This window comes from Pogoniulus pusillus, chromosome 5 (genome assembly GCF_015220805.1).
Source record: "Pogoniulus pusillus isolate bPogPus1 chromosome 5, bPogPus1.pri, whole genome shotgun sequence".
Taxonomy (NCBI): domain Eukaryota; kingdom Metazoa; phylum Chordata; class Aves; order Piciformes; family Lybiidae; genus Pogoniulus; species Pogoniulus pusillus.
The window spans coordinates 22,672,826-22,687,763 of record NC_087268.1 but is presented as its reverse complement, the minus strand read 5'-3'; the positions used below and the strand labels follow the sequence as shown (position 1 = coordinate 22,687,763).

The following is a 14,938-nucleotide window of genomic DNA, read 5'->3' as shown; positions in this document are numbered from 1 at the left end:
TGAAAACATCTTTTACTGTAGAGCAGGCGGTAATTAAATCTGAGTTAAACAGATCAGTAAACCGTGCTACTGACCGAGTCTTGCAAAACGTCCCTTTCCCTTATTGCACATGTAGTTCTTTTTTTGGTGAGTCGAAAAGCTGGGTAACGTGCTGCTGGCGGGAGAGGCAACGTTAAGACGCGGAAACTAACAGTGCACGGCTGCAGGGAGCAGCGGGCACACCCTGGCTGACGCTGGGTCAGGCAGCGCGGCCCGCCCGCGAAGAGGTGAGGTGAGGGGCGGGGCGGGGCGGGGCGGGGCGGGCCCCGGGCTGCCGTGCCGCGAGGGGCGCCTAGGGGAGGCAGCTGCCGACAGCGGCAGCGAGACGCCCGCGCGCCACAGCGGGCAGCCACGGGGACGATGGGAAAGGACACGTGACCCGCGGCCTCGCTCCGGACTGGGCCCCGCCCCTTCCGGCGGGCGCTGCCGGAACCAGCGGCAGGGGTGGTGCGGCCGGAGACGCTGCCTGCCCTCGTCTGACACCGCCGCTGCTCGCCGCGCCCCGCTGCCGCTGTTCCCCTTTCCCTCATGGCGGTGGAGTGCGCGGCCACCAGCCCCTCCCACTGCCTGCTCCGGCCTCCCCCTGCCCCGTCTCCTCCTCTGCGTTCTTGCGCTGCGGTGGCCCCGAGGCCCTTCCCGGCGGGCATGTGAGGGGCGGTTATCGCAGGTAACAGGGAAGAGGTGGGCGGATTCGTTCTGAGAAGGGGTTCAGCTGCTCCCATTCTGGCTGATGTATGGGGGCGGCGGCGAGTTTGGCCGGCCCCTCGGAAGGCGGGGAGAGGCGGTGGTTAGGGCCGCTGGAGGGAATGGGCGGGGGGAATGGTAGTGCCTGGGGGCATGTGGCGTGTCCCCGCCGCCTCATGCGGTTGCTGACCGCTCGGCTGGAGCGCCAGCCCCGCCGCCGGGAGAGGTCCGCCCGCCAACCCCATCTCCGGCCCGGGCCGGCCTCGGTCCCCCTGAGGCCTAGGTTGTTCCCTCTGTTCCTAGTGCCGCCTGGGGAGTGCCAGTGCCGGGGTGCCTACCCCCCGGCCCCGTCTCGACTCCCTCGCCCTGAGCCGCGCAGTGGTCTCGACCTTCGGCGCTGTGGGTGAGGAACGAGGAGGCCGGGGCGAACCGTGTTTCCTCTGGGTGGGTGTTGGTGGTTGCCGCTTCCACGGCTCCGGGCTTCAGACTTGGCTGCAAAATCCCAAGGAGACCTTTGTTGTGTTAGTTTCTCTGTGTAGAAAACTTGCTGTGGTTTGGGCTCCGTAAGCCGCGATGAAAACTATCAGTCTGGATATGTGTTAAGTTCTCTAACTGGGCAAAATTGGCAAGTTTACAGTACGCTGGTTCTGCCAGAGCTGTTTTGCTTAAGGGAGTGTGTGTCTTTGGTTTAGTTCAAGATCGAGTTTATCTGCGGTTGAGGGTTGTGCAGCTTGGTTCCAGATCTGCTTCATCACAACTTCAGAGCCCCGGCAGTGTGCTTGACGTCGAGATGCAGAAAAATTATTTTAATTTAGCATTGTGGTTCAGATGATTATTTGTGTTCATTCTTCTATGGTGAAGATGTAGCCTGGGTCCCACTCTTTAATTCCCCATTTAATTTTTTTTGTTTTTCAACCAATCAGCTTTTTCAATGTCTGCAATATCTATAACGTTATTTTTTATTAAAAGGTAATGAATAAGTTGTCGTGGTTGTTTCTGAATATTTTTGACGTGCTTTATTGTATAATTGGGGTTTTTTTCCCAAAAAAAAGTAACAAGTACATTGATAAGAAGCTATTATGTAAACTTTTCATTGGTATCATTGTCTAACTCAGTATCACACCAGTTCTGCTTTCACTGAAGTTACTAATTCTTGTGATAGAATCCTAGCAAATAGAAAACAGATCATAAGAGTCATGCTTATAAAAAAACCCAACAAAATCACTGACAGATGTCTAGATTCAACTTTTAGTTTCCTGAGTTGTCTTATATTTGAAACAGTTTGTCTTAAATACTGAAAGAAAACTTCCGTGAACCTGTGCTGGTGACTCATCCCGCCGAGAGCGGACATAGTGTACTAGGTACAGCAGAGATGAAGCAAGCCATGTCATTTTATCTTGAGTCTGTTTTGATAGACTTTTAGGAAATACAGTCAATGCAGTATCAGCTATGAAGCACTATCTCTGCTTAGTTAATAAATAACACTCTGTTTTAGTGAAGATATTTTTTAGTTTTATTTGAAAATGCTTTAAGTGGAGGTAATTCTGTGTAATCAAAGAGAGTAATAGGTACAGATAGCAACGACAGAGAAAAAATACACAAAAAAATTAATGCTATATTTATCCTTTCAGTGTTCTGTTCTCTGTACCCGTGTTTAAAAGGTTCATGAGTGAACAGAACATAACTGAAGAAAAACACTTTAAAAGTTGGCTATATTTTGGAAATTTTAGTAATTTTACTGAGAATATTTACATTCATAGAATCATAGAATCAACCAGGTTGGAAGAGACCTCCAAGATCATCCAGTCCAACCTATCACCCTGCCCTATCCAATCAACTAGACCATGGCACCAAGTGCCTCATCCAGTCTTTTCTTGAAGACCCCCAGGGACGGTGCCTCCACCACCTCCCTGGGCAGCCCATTCCAATGGGAAATCACTCTCTCTGTGAAGAACTTCTTCCTAATATCCAGCCTATACCTACCCTGGCACAACTTGAGACTGTGTCTCCCATTCATGCTTCCTGTTGCCCTGGAGCTCTGCATATAAATATATTCTAGAAACTCACTGTGCTAATGCCAGTAATTGAAACTTCACATTAGCTTTTGTAATGAAAGTGCCTTAGCACTAAAATTACAGAACAAAATTGAAAGCACTGGGATAATACTTCAAATTTAACATGTTGCCTTCTGAAGAATAGCTTAAGTGGCAAATTAGTTTCTTTGAAAAATGAAGTGAAATGCAAAGGGATTAAATAATTCTAACACTTCAAGTGAGACATACCTAAGGAAGATCAAATTTAGAATTGCACTACATTGTTATTCAGGTGTGTGTTTGGTTTTTTTAAATCTTCCTTTTTAAAGGACAGATGAAACAATGTGCAGTATTCTGTGTTGTGCATGAAAATAAGATTAAGTTGAAATGATGGACATATAGTTTTTAGGCAAAGTCTTAAAATGCTAATTGATATTATTTCTAACTTATATTTTAGAAACCTAACATTGAAATACTTAAGAAGCAAATGCTTCTGGATTTTGGATCAAAAGTGGTATGTATAACGAGTCTTCAAAAGGCTCATCACTGAATGTTTGTATTTTTGTTATTAGGGAGTGTTTATTTTTCCTACGGTTTTATGTCTATGTCAAGGGAGAAGGGTGCACATAGTAGTCAGTGTGACACATCATAGTCAATGTGCATTTGTTAAATGAAATTTGTTGATTCAACTCCTTTTTCTTCTGTGAAAGGCCTTGTGGCTAGGAGGCCATTAAATAGGTGCTATTTCAGTGTTAGAAACATAAAACTTCCTCTGGAACTCTCGTATATAAGGAGAATCAAAATAGAGTGCCACAAAACAGTTCAGAAGATGCTGAACAGCTGTACCTGCAGTAGCTGTTACTAAAGTCTTGTTTAAAAATTCTTCTCTGTGAGCGCAGAGTCTTGTGCTGTTTAGTGTTAGTGATCTGGCCAAGAGAACAAAGGAGTAATGGCATTGAGCAGGGAAGAGTCACCAGTGTGTAAACTCAAGAGGATATCTTCAGGAAATGTGTCTGAAAAAAGGGATGCTTTTTATAGGAGTAAATGAAACTTTTTACACCCAGGCGAGAATAATTTGCTGTGCCAATACAGTTTAGCAAACAGTAGTTCTTGTAGAAAATAATTTAGTGTTTATACTATTGTAGAAGTCGAAGAGTCAACCATAGATGACTGCTGGGGAAAGGTTAAGAGAACTTTCTGCTTTGTGAAAGGAAGTGTAGTATTCTGCTGTGTTGCAGACATAATAATAGCTCAGCTAAAATACTGTGTACCCTTGGAAGCTGCACTTCAGCAAAATACCTGTGGGCTACTGAGAAGGTACCCAGAGGGTGGTGCATCTGAAAATGCCAAGCACCCAATTCACAGAGTAGTGTTAAGATGTGGGTGCAAATATAAAGGGAGTTGCATGTTCTCAAGATCTAACATGAACAACTATAATGTGATTTTGGTAGTCAAAGTGATGGTCTCGATAAATAAAGATTGTTAGATGACAAGAGTTCCCAACAGCATCAAAGCATGGCTGTGGTGCTTGTGAGTCTTCCTTCGTAACTTGGATGAATTATCTGTAATGAGAAGCAACAGTGAATGACGATGTATGTAGCAAGAGGTTAAAGTAAATGGCCTGTTAAAGTATGTTTAGTGTCATCATATTTTTTGCAGTTTAGATCAGCTTTTAGACAAAATTATGAGTTCTAATATTTAAATATTTTAGCATATATTTCAATTATTTATATGAACAACATCTATCTGCTGAACTCCCCAGTGCCATGGACAAGTAGGCAAAGTTAAAACAATCCACAATGTTTACTTTAACAGCACTTCCACAAATTGTACTTATGTTCAGTAAATTTTCTTTGCCTAACTTGTTCATACTGATTCTTACCTGCTTTTAAATGTAAAATGTTATTTCATCTCATTACAGCACTTTTGGTGTCTCTGGGTATTTAGATATAGTATATTTTGGTCTTTAGTAGCAAGTTGAGTGCTGTGTCTGCACTGCTTTAAGGAGAAAAGGATTTTTGAGCAGAGACAACTATTTCCTTGTGTTTTAGACCAGAGAGCCTGTATCTTGTCAGCATTTGTGAAACTCCTTAGTTATATCTTCAAAATAAACATTATGACTAATCTGGACTTGCTTATGTCCCACAGTTGTTTTGGGTTTTTTTTAAAGCTTTTTCTCCATCTCTCCCTGTCTGAAAACCTTCAAACTAGGTATTTGTTCCTTGTGTTGACTGTCATTACACTGTTGGAGACTGAGAGTTATGATAGAAAGTCTTCATTAATGGATGATCCTTCAAGGCATTGTAAATATTGTGGTTTCTGTCAATTGGAAAGTCTCATCCCCTCATAAAATCTCTGAAATCAGAGCAGCAAACTAATTTGCTGTGTAACCATCAATCTTGAATGGATAAAATATTTTCTGTGTTAAAGTCAGGTAAAGTCAGGTATGAACTCATTGGAGAAACCATTTGCAGCCTTACACCAAATACAGCTAAAACCACTGCCAGCTCTAACTCCTACATTTTCTTGCCTTTTTCCCTGTTTATAGCTTAGTTGTAGCCCTGACTGCTAGAATGGGACAGCTTTGGTGTTCCCCAAAGCAGAAACATGAGAGGACTGTTCATTTCATAGTGTTTTCTTACTTCCAAATATAGTATTTGTTCTTTATGATATTTATGAGGATGCATTTGTTACTGTTCCTTTACTGTGTCTTAGGGTTACAGTTAAGCTACTGGTTTCCCAAATTGTAAAACTTGCTGTGCCTAGCATTGCTTTGACTGTCCAGCTATGCATGTCAGTTCCACACATGCAAATTACATCTGTGCTCTATGCAAAGTGGACCAAATCTCCTCAGAGATGTTTGGTTCACCGTTGACTGTGTGGCAGAAATGGTTAGCAAATGCAAATATCTTTATAAATCTTAGGTGGAACTGTCAGTCTAGCCCAAGTAGAAACTGATAGTGTATGTGAGGACAGACTTGGCAAGATGAGCTAGCAGTAATTTTCATGAATTGTTTAAGATTTCAGTCATGTACAAAATTAACAGTGTGCGAACGAAAAACAGGGAATCCAAAATTCTTGTGTGCTTGGGGCTTAGGAGAGAATAGAACTAACAGTTTTGAAGTGTAGCATTCTTGAAGTGTTAATTCAGAAAATTACATGATACCTTGCAAGTTTCCTTGCTTTTCTGCAATTAAATTCTTCCTCTACTTCAAAGAAAGCAGCCTGTGCTTCTTCCCTTGTCTCTGAAATGCAAGGGGTGGAAGTTTTCAGGATGGGACTAAGTGATGCACTTTGCCTCTGTTAGAAATATTTTTGTGTAGATGAAGCTATCCAAGCCAGGGAGAGGGATAAAAAAATGTGGTTTTGCCAGCACGGTGAGTTCTATTGTAGTAAAAAACTGCACTACTGAAAATATTCCCTGCTATTTGCAGAAAAACAGCTGTTGAAAATGCTGGTAGGGTAGCAAAGCTCAGCAAAAGAAGCTTCCATCCCCCAGGCAATGCTATACTTGTATCATACTCTGTACTAGCTAGAGCTGCAAGAGCTCTTGTAGCTTGATTGCCTGTACAGCATGAGTTAGGACTGTTAGAAAAGAAGGTCTCTTGATGTCTTTTCCTTGCATCCCCTTTCAATCCTTCAGGGTTCTTAAAGTCTTGCTTTCAATTCAAAACCAGAGAAATATTTGATTCAGTTAGTGAGGTGGGTTGGTCTGGTCTGTCTCTTGCAGTAATGATTTGGGGGTTTGGGTCTTGATAGCTGACTTGATATCATGCAAGAACCTACCTACATTTATTTTGAAAAGCTGCTAGAATATGAAAACAGACACTTGCAGTTCTGCAAGTTCTAAAAAGTACTGTGCAAGGATAAAGGGAAGATAATGTGAGGATTCTGACCTATGGGTCTTGCAGCATTGTGAATGTGCCTTGTTGAGGGACTGTTGTCTTATGCTTTTCTCACAGCCTAACTGGATGCAGCTAAGAGGGTCTGTGCTCAGTTTTAATGTTAACCTACCTGCAGCTCTCTGCTAGTTTGTTTATTTTTTTTTCCAAAGAGTGTGGCCAAACCAGGAACATGCAGGGAAAAGATCGTTTTGAAAGAAAGCAAGTTCTGAAGAAATAGGGGCAGGAATTTGAAATATGAACTGGCATAACAGATCAGAATATGATGTTATCTGATCCTGGACTTCCAAGTGGTTATCTATCTCTGCCTGGGCTGATGTTGCAGTGCCTTGACACCAGCATTTACTCCTGCTTGGTGAACATGTTGCTATACCTTAATACTAAAGCTTTGAGCTCTAGAATTCGTGTTCCAGTAAGCACTGAATTGAAAACAATGCATTCCCTGCTCTTCTTTCTCTCCTTTTAAATCAAAAGCTTATTAATGCAACTTGTCATATGCTTCTGAGTATCTGTAAAATACTTGGTTAGAAAACTAAATGCTAGTCTTAGCACAGCTGTGATTGGTGTTTCCAGGAAATAAAAATTGGTTTATTTGAGAGCATTTTCTTCCTTTGGAGCAGTTCTCCAACATAATGGCCAGTTTTCATGAAATTAAAGCCTAAAAAGAGTTTTCATTTCCCTTCACACTATAGAGGGATTAATTACCCTGGAAGTACTTGGAGCTTCTTTTTTCTTCAGTTTAAAAGTTATTTGTAGAGATACCTTAAGTTCAAAATCTTGTGTGTTAGTTGGAATTCAGGATATCCTCATTGCAGCTTGTGACAGGAAAAAAAGATGTGCTGAAATAAATTTTCTTGTTAAGCTGCAAGGTGAATATGTAAAATCCTATTTTCTAGCCTAAAAATTCTGCTAAGCTGTTGTTGAAACTCTTACCTAACTAAATTTGGAATCTTATCAGACTAGATAAAAGCCTTTACGGTGTAAGCTCTTCATGATTACTGCAGGTAAGCTGAAAAGATGCTTCATACAGGTACAGGAAATTATTTGTAAAATATATCAACAGATGCCTTATTTTTTGTTCCAGATTTCCTTGTTTGTTAGAGGGTAAGTGCATGTGCACATGTATCTCGAGCTTGTTTGTGTTAGGGCAAGTACTGTATGATGAAGCATTCTAATCTTCTCCTTCATTTTTCTAGTGAGTTTATGTGGAAGAAATGCTGTGGCTGTTCTCTTACAAACTGATTTCGCTGTAAGTGTTGGATCAATACTGTTTGTTATATGGTGTGCCCAACACAGATCTGTGTAATTAAGAGAAAAAATATATCACACATCTTTAAGGGTTTCCTTGACGTTTCTCAGATAACTTTTATTTGTTCAAGTTGCAGTTTTTATATGCTAAGTCAGAAGCCCTTCTTTCTGTGTGTTCAGACTTGTTAGTCACTCAGCCATGGTTCAAGTTGACACATGCTTCCAAGTTCTCTTTTTTTGTTGTTGTTTTAAATTTTCATATCAGAGACTATTCACATGAGCTGTTGAAGATTTTCACACAGAGTCTGTATTCTGTCATTTTAATGCTGTTGTGTTTATTTTGATCAGGTTTCAGTGTTGCATCATCCTGTGTTGAGTAACAGAAGTTCTGCTGTTCATTGATCAATGTGACAGTCTTTAGTAGCTTACGAAATGAGCCAAACCCGTGGGAGATATGACTTCTGTATTGGACTGGTGCTGGCTATGAGTTCCAGCACTTTCATCGGGGGAAGTTTCATCTTGAAAAAGAAAGGCCTTCTCCGGTTAGCTAGGAAAGGCTCCATGAGAGCAGGTAAATACATGTTTAAGAATTGCTGCTGTTTAAATTTGGCTGTTAAGCAGAAGATTGTGATTGCAAAACTTAGCTAGCTTTGATGGTTTTGTTTTGTAACAGATGTATAAAACCTAAAACATGCAGGTGCTGTGTTTTTCTCTAATGTCAGATACACCCACCTCTGTGTGTTACGTACATACATTAATTTACATGTAATGCCCTCTAGGGACACTTACTGAGGGAGTCCTCTGCATGTCAGTTGGAGTCTAAGTGGTTCTTGCAAGTTGAACATGCAAGCAGCACTCTTAACTACATCTGTGCCCCTGAATGAGTGAATTTAGGAGAGTGTTAACTGCAGTCAAGCATCAGGAGATTGTTTTGGAAAACTAATAATCGTGTTCCTCAGGGTTCATACTGGAAGCAGTACTGTTTAATACATTCATAAGTGACACGGACGGTGTCTGTCTCAGCGGGATTGTAGATGACACCAAGCCGAGTGATGTCGTTGATGCGCTAGAGTAGGGTTGGCCGTCAGAGAGGCCTTGAGCCAGTGCAAACCGCATGAAGTTCAACAAGGCCAAATACAAGGTCTGGGGTTTGCATCAAGGTAATTCTTAGTATCAGTGCAGGCTGAGGGATGAATGGATTAAAAGTAGCCCTACAGAGAAGGACTTGGAGGTGCTCGTGGATGAAAAATTGGACATGAGCTGACTGTGCACTTGCAGCCCAGGCAGCAAATCACATCCTGGGTTTCATCAAAGGAAATGAGGCCAGCAGGCTGAGGGATGTGATTCTGCCCTTTTACTCTACTCTGCTGAGACCCCACCTGCAGTACTGTGACCAGCATTGGAGTCTGCAGCAAAAGAACATGGGCCTGATGAAGCTGGTCCAGAAGAGGGCCACAAAAATGATCAGAGGGATGGAGCACATCTCCCATGAAGAAGGGCTGAGAGAGTTGGAATTGTTCAGCTTGGAAAAGGCCCCAGGGAGAGCTTAGTGCAGATCTCCAGTACTTAAAAGGGGGCCTATATGAAAGAGACAGTCTTTTTATGAGGACTTTTAGTGACAATGGTTTTAAATTGAAAGAGGACAGATTTGGATAGTGTGACTGCAGCATCCTCAGATGATTTTGAGACGGGTTAATCTGAATATTTTTAATTCAGTAGATAAAAGACAGTTGATCTTAAGATTCATGCTCCTTGGTTTGGAATGGGAAGTGTGACTGCATTTCACATGTTTGTCTGTGTAATTAACCATATAGACCATGCAGGATTTCTGTAAAGTAGCTCTTGTAAGAGATCTGTAGCTTGGCTTCTCTTGTGTGTTGAAAGAACTGTTGTTCAGCCTATTGCAGACACAGTTATCAGTGCTATTTCTAACTTAAAAAATAAAAAATTGCTGTTTTTCAAAGTAATCTGTAGGAGACATATGCACATCAGAAATTGAAGATGCTTTGATTTCAACACCTGTAATGATAAAGACTAATAATCAAAAGGCTGTCCATGTTTTCGAGTGCATAGGCTGCACAAATTGTTTTGTGTTATGGCAGCATTACCAGAGACAGGACTTAACTGCTTGGTGACATATATTTTTAATGGAGCAGCAAAGCATTCTTTCACTCTTAGGTCAAGGTGGTCATGCTTACCTTAAAGAGTGGCTGTGGTGGGCTGGACTTCTTTCAAGTAAGTATCAAAAATATATTGAAGTCAGTCTCAAAAGTATAATCTGCATTATATAAGTAAATATGCCATATGGTTAGAGAAAAGGAACAGGATGGAGATTCTACAATGTATACTCGAGCTGTCTGGTGGGATGATGGGTGCAGCTCTAATGAGTTTAATATAAATTCTCTCGCACCACAAGTTCTGCCATTAATATAACTGCCTGCTTTGGGAAGTAGAATTGGGCAGATGTTGGTCTTCTTGTATTCCTTTGCTTGCACATGCATGCTGTTTTTTGTCTTAACAAAGAAGTACTTAGAGGTAAAAGATTCTTTTGAGAGAAATCTGGGGATGATGCCTGTCTTCTGAACTTGTTTTGATTGCCCAAAGTCTTGACTTACTGGCTGTACTCCAGTAGCTGTGGCATAAAGTGCGTTACCCTATATCCTACTATTGCCAATCTTGCCGTGCAGAAATTCCTAAGTCAGGGTGGCAGGCTGGGGAGCTACAACACAGACACCAGCAGAAAACACCGGATTAAACGGAATTAATTTTAATACCTGGTGCAGCCCCCTAGCCTGTTTCTAAAATATATTATTGGGGGACAGGCGTGCATGTTCTGGTAGTACTGTTATCTGTTGTTACCACACTGCATCTTTATGTCTACAGGAATATTTGCACTGATTCACAGGTGTTTCCTTTTTTAAATTATTATTACTCTGCAGTGGGAGCTGGTGAAGTAGCCAACTTTGCTGCCTATGCTTTTGCACCAGCTACGTTAGTGACTCCTTTAGGAGCTCTCAGTGTTCTTGTAAGGTAAGAAACACTATCAAAAAGCAGTGTGATTTCAGAGACAGAAGTAAAATACTTATTGGAAATACATTGCTTTGAAATAATGTTGTAAAAAAAGTTGTTCTTAACAAATGATGAGTGCTTATAACCATCAGGAGTAAATTTGCATTTCTCCAAGTGTGAAGAGATCGCTATGAAAGGGTTCTAGCGATGCATCTTAACACTCTGTGCTGGGTTAGAAACTGGCGGGAGGGCCGGACCCAGAGAGTGGTGGTGAATGGTGCCACATCCAGCTGGCGGCTGTCACTAGTGGTGTCCCTCAGGGATCAGTGCTGGGCCCCATCCTCTTTAACATCTTCATAGATGATCTGGATGAGGGCATGGAGTCAGTCATCAGCAAGTTTGCAGATGACACTAAGCTGGGGGCAGATGTGACTGGGTTGGAGGGCAGAAGGGCTCTGCAGCGGGACCTTGACCACCTGGACAGATGGGCAGAGGCCAATGGGATGGCATTCAGTAGCTCCAAGTGCAGGGTGCTGCACTTTGGCCACAACAACCCCATGGAGAGATACAGGCTGGGGTCAGACTGGCTGGAGAGCAGCCAGACAGAGAGGGATCTGGGGGTGCTGATTGATACCTGCCTGAACATGAGCCAGCAGTGTGCCCAGGTGGCCAAGAGAGCCAGTGGCATCCTGGCCTGCATGAGGAATGGTGTGATCAGCAGGAGCAGGGAGGTCATTCTGCCCCTGTACTCTGCACTGGTTAGACCACACCTTGAGTACTGTGTTCAGTTCTGGGCCCCCCAGTTTAGGAGGGACATTGAGATGCTTGAGCGTGTCCAGAGAAGGGCAACAAGGCTGGTGAGAGGCCTTGAGCACAGCCCTACGAGGAGAGGCTGAGGGAGCTGGGATTGTTTAGCCTGGAGAAGAGGAGGCTCAGGGGTGACCTTATTGCTGTCTACAACTACCTGAAAGGTGGTTGTGGCCAGGAGGAGGTTGCTCTCTTCTCTCAGGTGGCCAGCGCCAGAACGAGAGGACACAGCCTCAGGCTGCGCCAGGGGAAATTTAGGCTTGAGGTGAGGAGAAAGTTCTTCACTGAGAGAGTCATTGGATACTGGAATGGGCTGCCCGGGGAGGTGGTGGAGTCGCCGTCCCTGGGGCTGTTCAAGGCAGGATTGGACGTGGCACTTGGTGCCATGGTCTAGCCTTGAGCTCTGTGGTAAAGGGTTGGACTTGATGATCTGTGAGGTCTCTTCCGACCCTGATGATACTGTGATCTGCACCTTGGTTGGTGAAAAGTTACCATCCTCTGCATTTCAAAAGCATGTTGTACACAGCAAAGTAGTATTTTCATTCTTAGCAAAGCTAAGATTTTTGGTTTCTAAAAATTAATTTTGCAAGTCCTTAGGTACAGAGAATTTGAGGAGAAAGCATAAAAAATAGGTTCTGGGGAGAGATGCCAAATGTTAACAGGTGTTTCTATCCATGTTGAGTACTATAATATAGAAAATCAACTATGCATGTACTTTTAGGCTGCACCTTGTGTATGCTATTGATCTGTCAAAGCAACCTGTGAAGTTATGAGCATATGAATGAGCTGTTGTCAATTCCTTGATCACTGATGCATTTTTCTTCCTAGTGCCATTCTGTCATCCTTCTTTTTAAACGAAAAACTTAATCTACATGGAAAAATAGGGTGTTTGCTAAGTATACTGGGATCAACTGTGATGGTAATTCACGCTCCACAAGAGGAGGAGGTAGAAACTTTGAATGAAATGTCCCACAAACTAGGTGATCCAGGTAAGAAAAATTATGGCCTGGTATGTATGCAGCTCACGCTCTCTGTGTAGTTACATTACTGCTGCTTCTACTTCCAGGAAGATAGCCTCTGTCTGCTTCATGTTGTCAAAATGAAGTAGAGATTTGACTCCTGTGACATAATTCCATAGGGAGCTTTGCACGATGGCTGTGAACTGTGTCTTGATGTAAACCACCACGCTGACAGCTTAAACAAATTCAGCAGCACAGTTGGATAAACCCAGCTTCTGTAATTGCAATTTTAATTGAATTGTGTCAGTTTCTGAGCTCCACTTTGAGCTATCCTTAAAATTAAGAAGTAGGTACTGTAGTAAAGTGTCTGCTAAGTGTAATCCTGGAGACTAGCTCTTGTACATACAGAGAAGATGAAGCACACAGCTGCAGAATACTGTGCATGCAAAGACAAATCCTATTTTATATGCAAGGAAATAGCCAGCACCGATTAAAAAGTGGATTGTAAGGAACAACCTGATCATTGGAAATCTGCCACTGAATGCAGCAGCCTGCCAAAGCATACCTCCTTGTAGAGCCTTCCAGTCAAAAGCAAGTATCCATTGGCACCTACACCTCAGTAAGTCCATATGAAAGACAATATAGCAATCTAATCCTATAGTTGCCTTGCTGCTAGACTGGTAAAGGTAATACAGCATCCCTGAGCTTTATTCTTTGTTTTAGCTAGCTCACTCTAAAATGATTTTAACTTTGAAGAGCAGTGAGAAACATCCTGAAGACACTTCTCTTCAAATTGAGCCAATGATACTAAGATGCTCCTGCCAGAGCACATGAAATAACAAACTTTTTCTTTTCTGTTTTTCCCCCCCTCCCAAACCACAGGTTTCGTGGTCTTTGCAACTCTTGTGGTCATTGTGTCTTTAATTCTCATATTTGTGGTGGGACCTCGCCATGGACAGACCAACATTCTTGTGTACATAACTATTTGTTCTGTAATTGGAGCATTATCAGTCTCATGTGTAAAGGGTTTGGGCATTGCTATAAAGGAACTCTTTGCAGGAAAACCAGTGCTGAAACATCCCTTGTCTTGGATTCTGCTGCTAAGCCTTACTGTCTGTGTGAGCACGCAGATCAACTATTTAAACAGGGCTCTGGATATATTCAACACCTCCATCGTGACTCCAATATACTACGTGATCTTTACAACATCTGTTTTAACTTGTTCTGCCATCCTTTTCAAGGAATGGCAACACATGGCGGCTGATGACATTATTGGCACGTTCAGCGGCTTCCTGACTATTATTGTGGGGATCTTTCTACTGCATGCCTTCAAAGATGTTAATCTCACCTTAGAGAATCTGCCCCTCTCCTTGCGGAAAGATGACAGAGCAGCCAACGGTACTATGATGACCACCTATGATGGCTATGGTGATGAAGAAAGTTCTCCCTGTCTAGGTGAAATGCAATCCACTGAGAGTGTCTCAGGCAGGAGAAATGGAAGTCTGTCAGCCTTCTGAAAATATCTACACATTAGGTAACAAAAGAACAATTCCGTAACTCTGGATTTTTTTTCCCTGCTGTCAAATGTCTGAGCTTGACTGGAAAAATGGTGTCCTCTTTAACAGTATGTGTCGACAATCGTTAATTTTGAAGTTTGATTCTTTTGCATAAAGAACAGTGAAGGGGGTTTTGTTTGCCTTGTTTTTACTTCTGAAAAATACTAAAACAACCTCAGACCACCGTTGTGTTGTTGGTTAAGTTATATGTAAATACTTTCATTTCATTCTTCTGTTTTAAGATGTATTGCACTAATGACGATTTTATCAAAAATAAATCTCTTTATTTCTGCATCAGTGGTAGAAAGAGAGCAGTGAAGCTGGGTCCTTTGTGTTGTGATCAGTGCTTTGATCTGGCTGCATGAGAACTCACTGAAGAAGTTAAACCTCTTGGGCACCTCCCTGCGTTTCTCCTTTTAGGCAGAAGCAGCAGTTACACCAGGTAAAGAGGTTTTGGCTTCCATTGAGCGTAACAGTCCTGTTCAAAAAGAAAAGTAACTTACCTCTGAAAAAGGGACAGCAAACATCTTGCAAGATTAACATCTGAGTTATCGTCAACTCACACTAAAGGGAAAGAAGTGATCATAGAATGGATCGATGATAGTAGTTTTAAGATGTTAGAGACCTACACTCAGTGCTAGAAGTTAACTGGTAAGAATTTGAACCTACTTTTACTCATAGCATGACTATTTAAGTAATTC

General features: G+C 42.3%; 1 protein-coding gene across 2 annotated transcripts; it reads left to right on the top strand.

Moving 5' to 3' along the window:
• The first annotated feature begins 416 nt into the window (after positions 1–416).
• NIPA2 (NIPA magnesium transporter 2) lies at positions 417–14,556 on the top strand. 2 transcript variants are annotated; one of them, XM_064143503.1, is made up of 8 exons: positions 417–706; positions 3,214–3,270; positions 7,855–7,907; positions 8,255–8,477; positions 10,085–10,141; positions 10,846–10,936; positions 12,551–12,711; positions 13,564–14,556. In XM_064143503.1, the coding sequence occupies exons 4-8, from the start codon at positions 8,339–8,341 to the stop codon at positions 14,196–14,198; spliced, it is 1,083 nt and encodes a 360-aa protein (XP_063999573.1). In that variant the 5' UTR covers positions 417–706; positions 3,214–3,270; positions 7,855–7,907; positions 8,255–8,338; the 3' UTR covers positions 14,199–14,556. The 2 variants fall into 2 exon arrangements, with proteins under 2 accessions (XP_063999573.1, XP_063999574.1); XM_064143504.1 differs by lacking the exon at positions 3,214–3,270.
• The last annotated feature ends 382 nt before the right edge of the window (positions 14,557–14,938 follow it).

Coding starts and splice junctions, on each gene's coding strand:
- NIPA2 (XM_064143504.1), top strand. CDS start 8,339: ATGAGCCAAACCCGTGGGAGATATGACTTCTGTATTGGACTGGTGCTG. Junction 8,478..10,084: donor GAAAGGCTCCATGAGAGCAG/GTAAATACATGT, acceptor TTTCACTCTTAG/GTCAAGGTGGTCATGCTTAC. Junction 12,712..13,563: donor CCACAAACTAGGTGATCCAG/GTAAGAAAAATT, acceptor CCCAAACCACAG/GTTTCGTGGTCTTTGCAACT.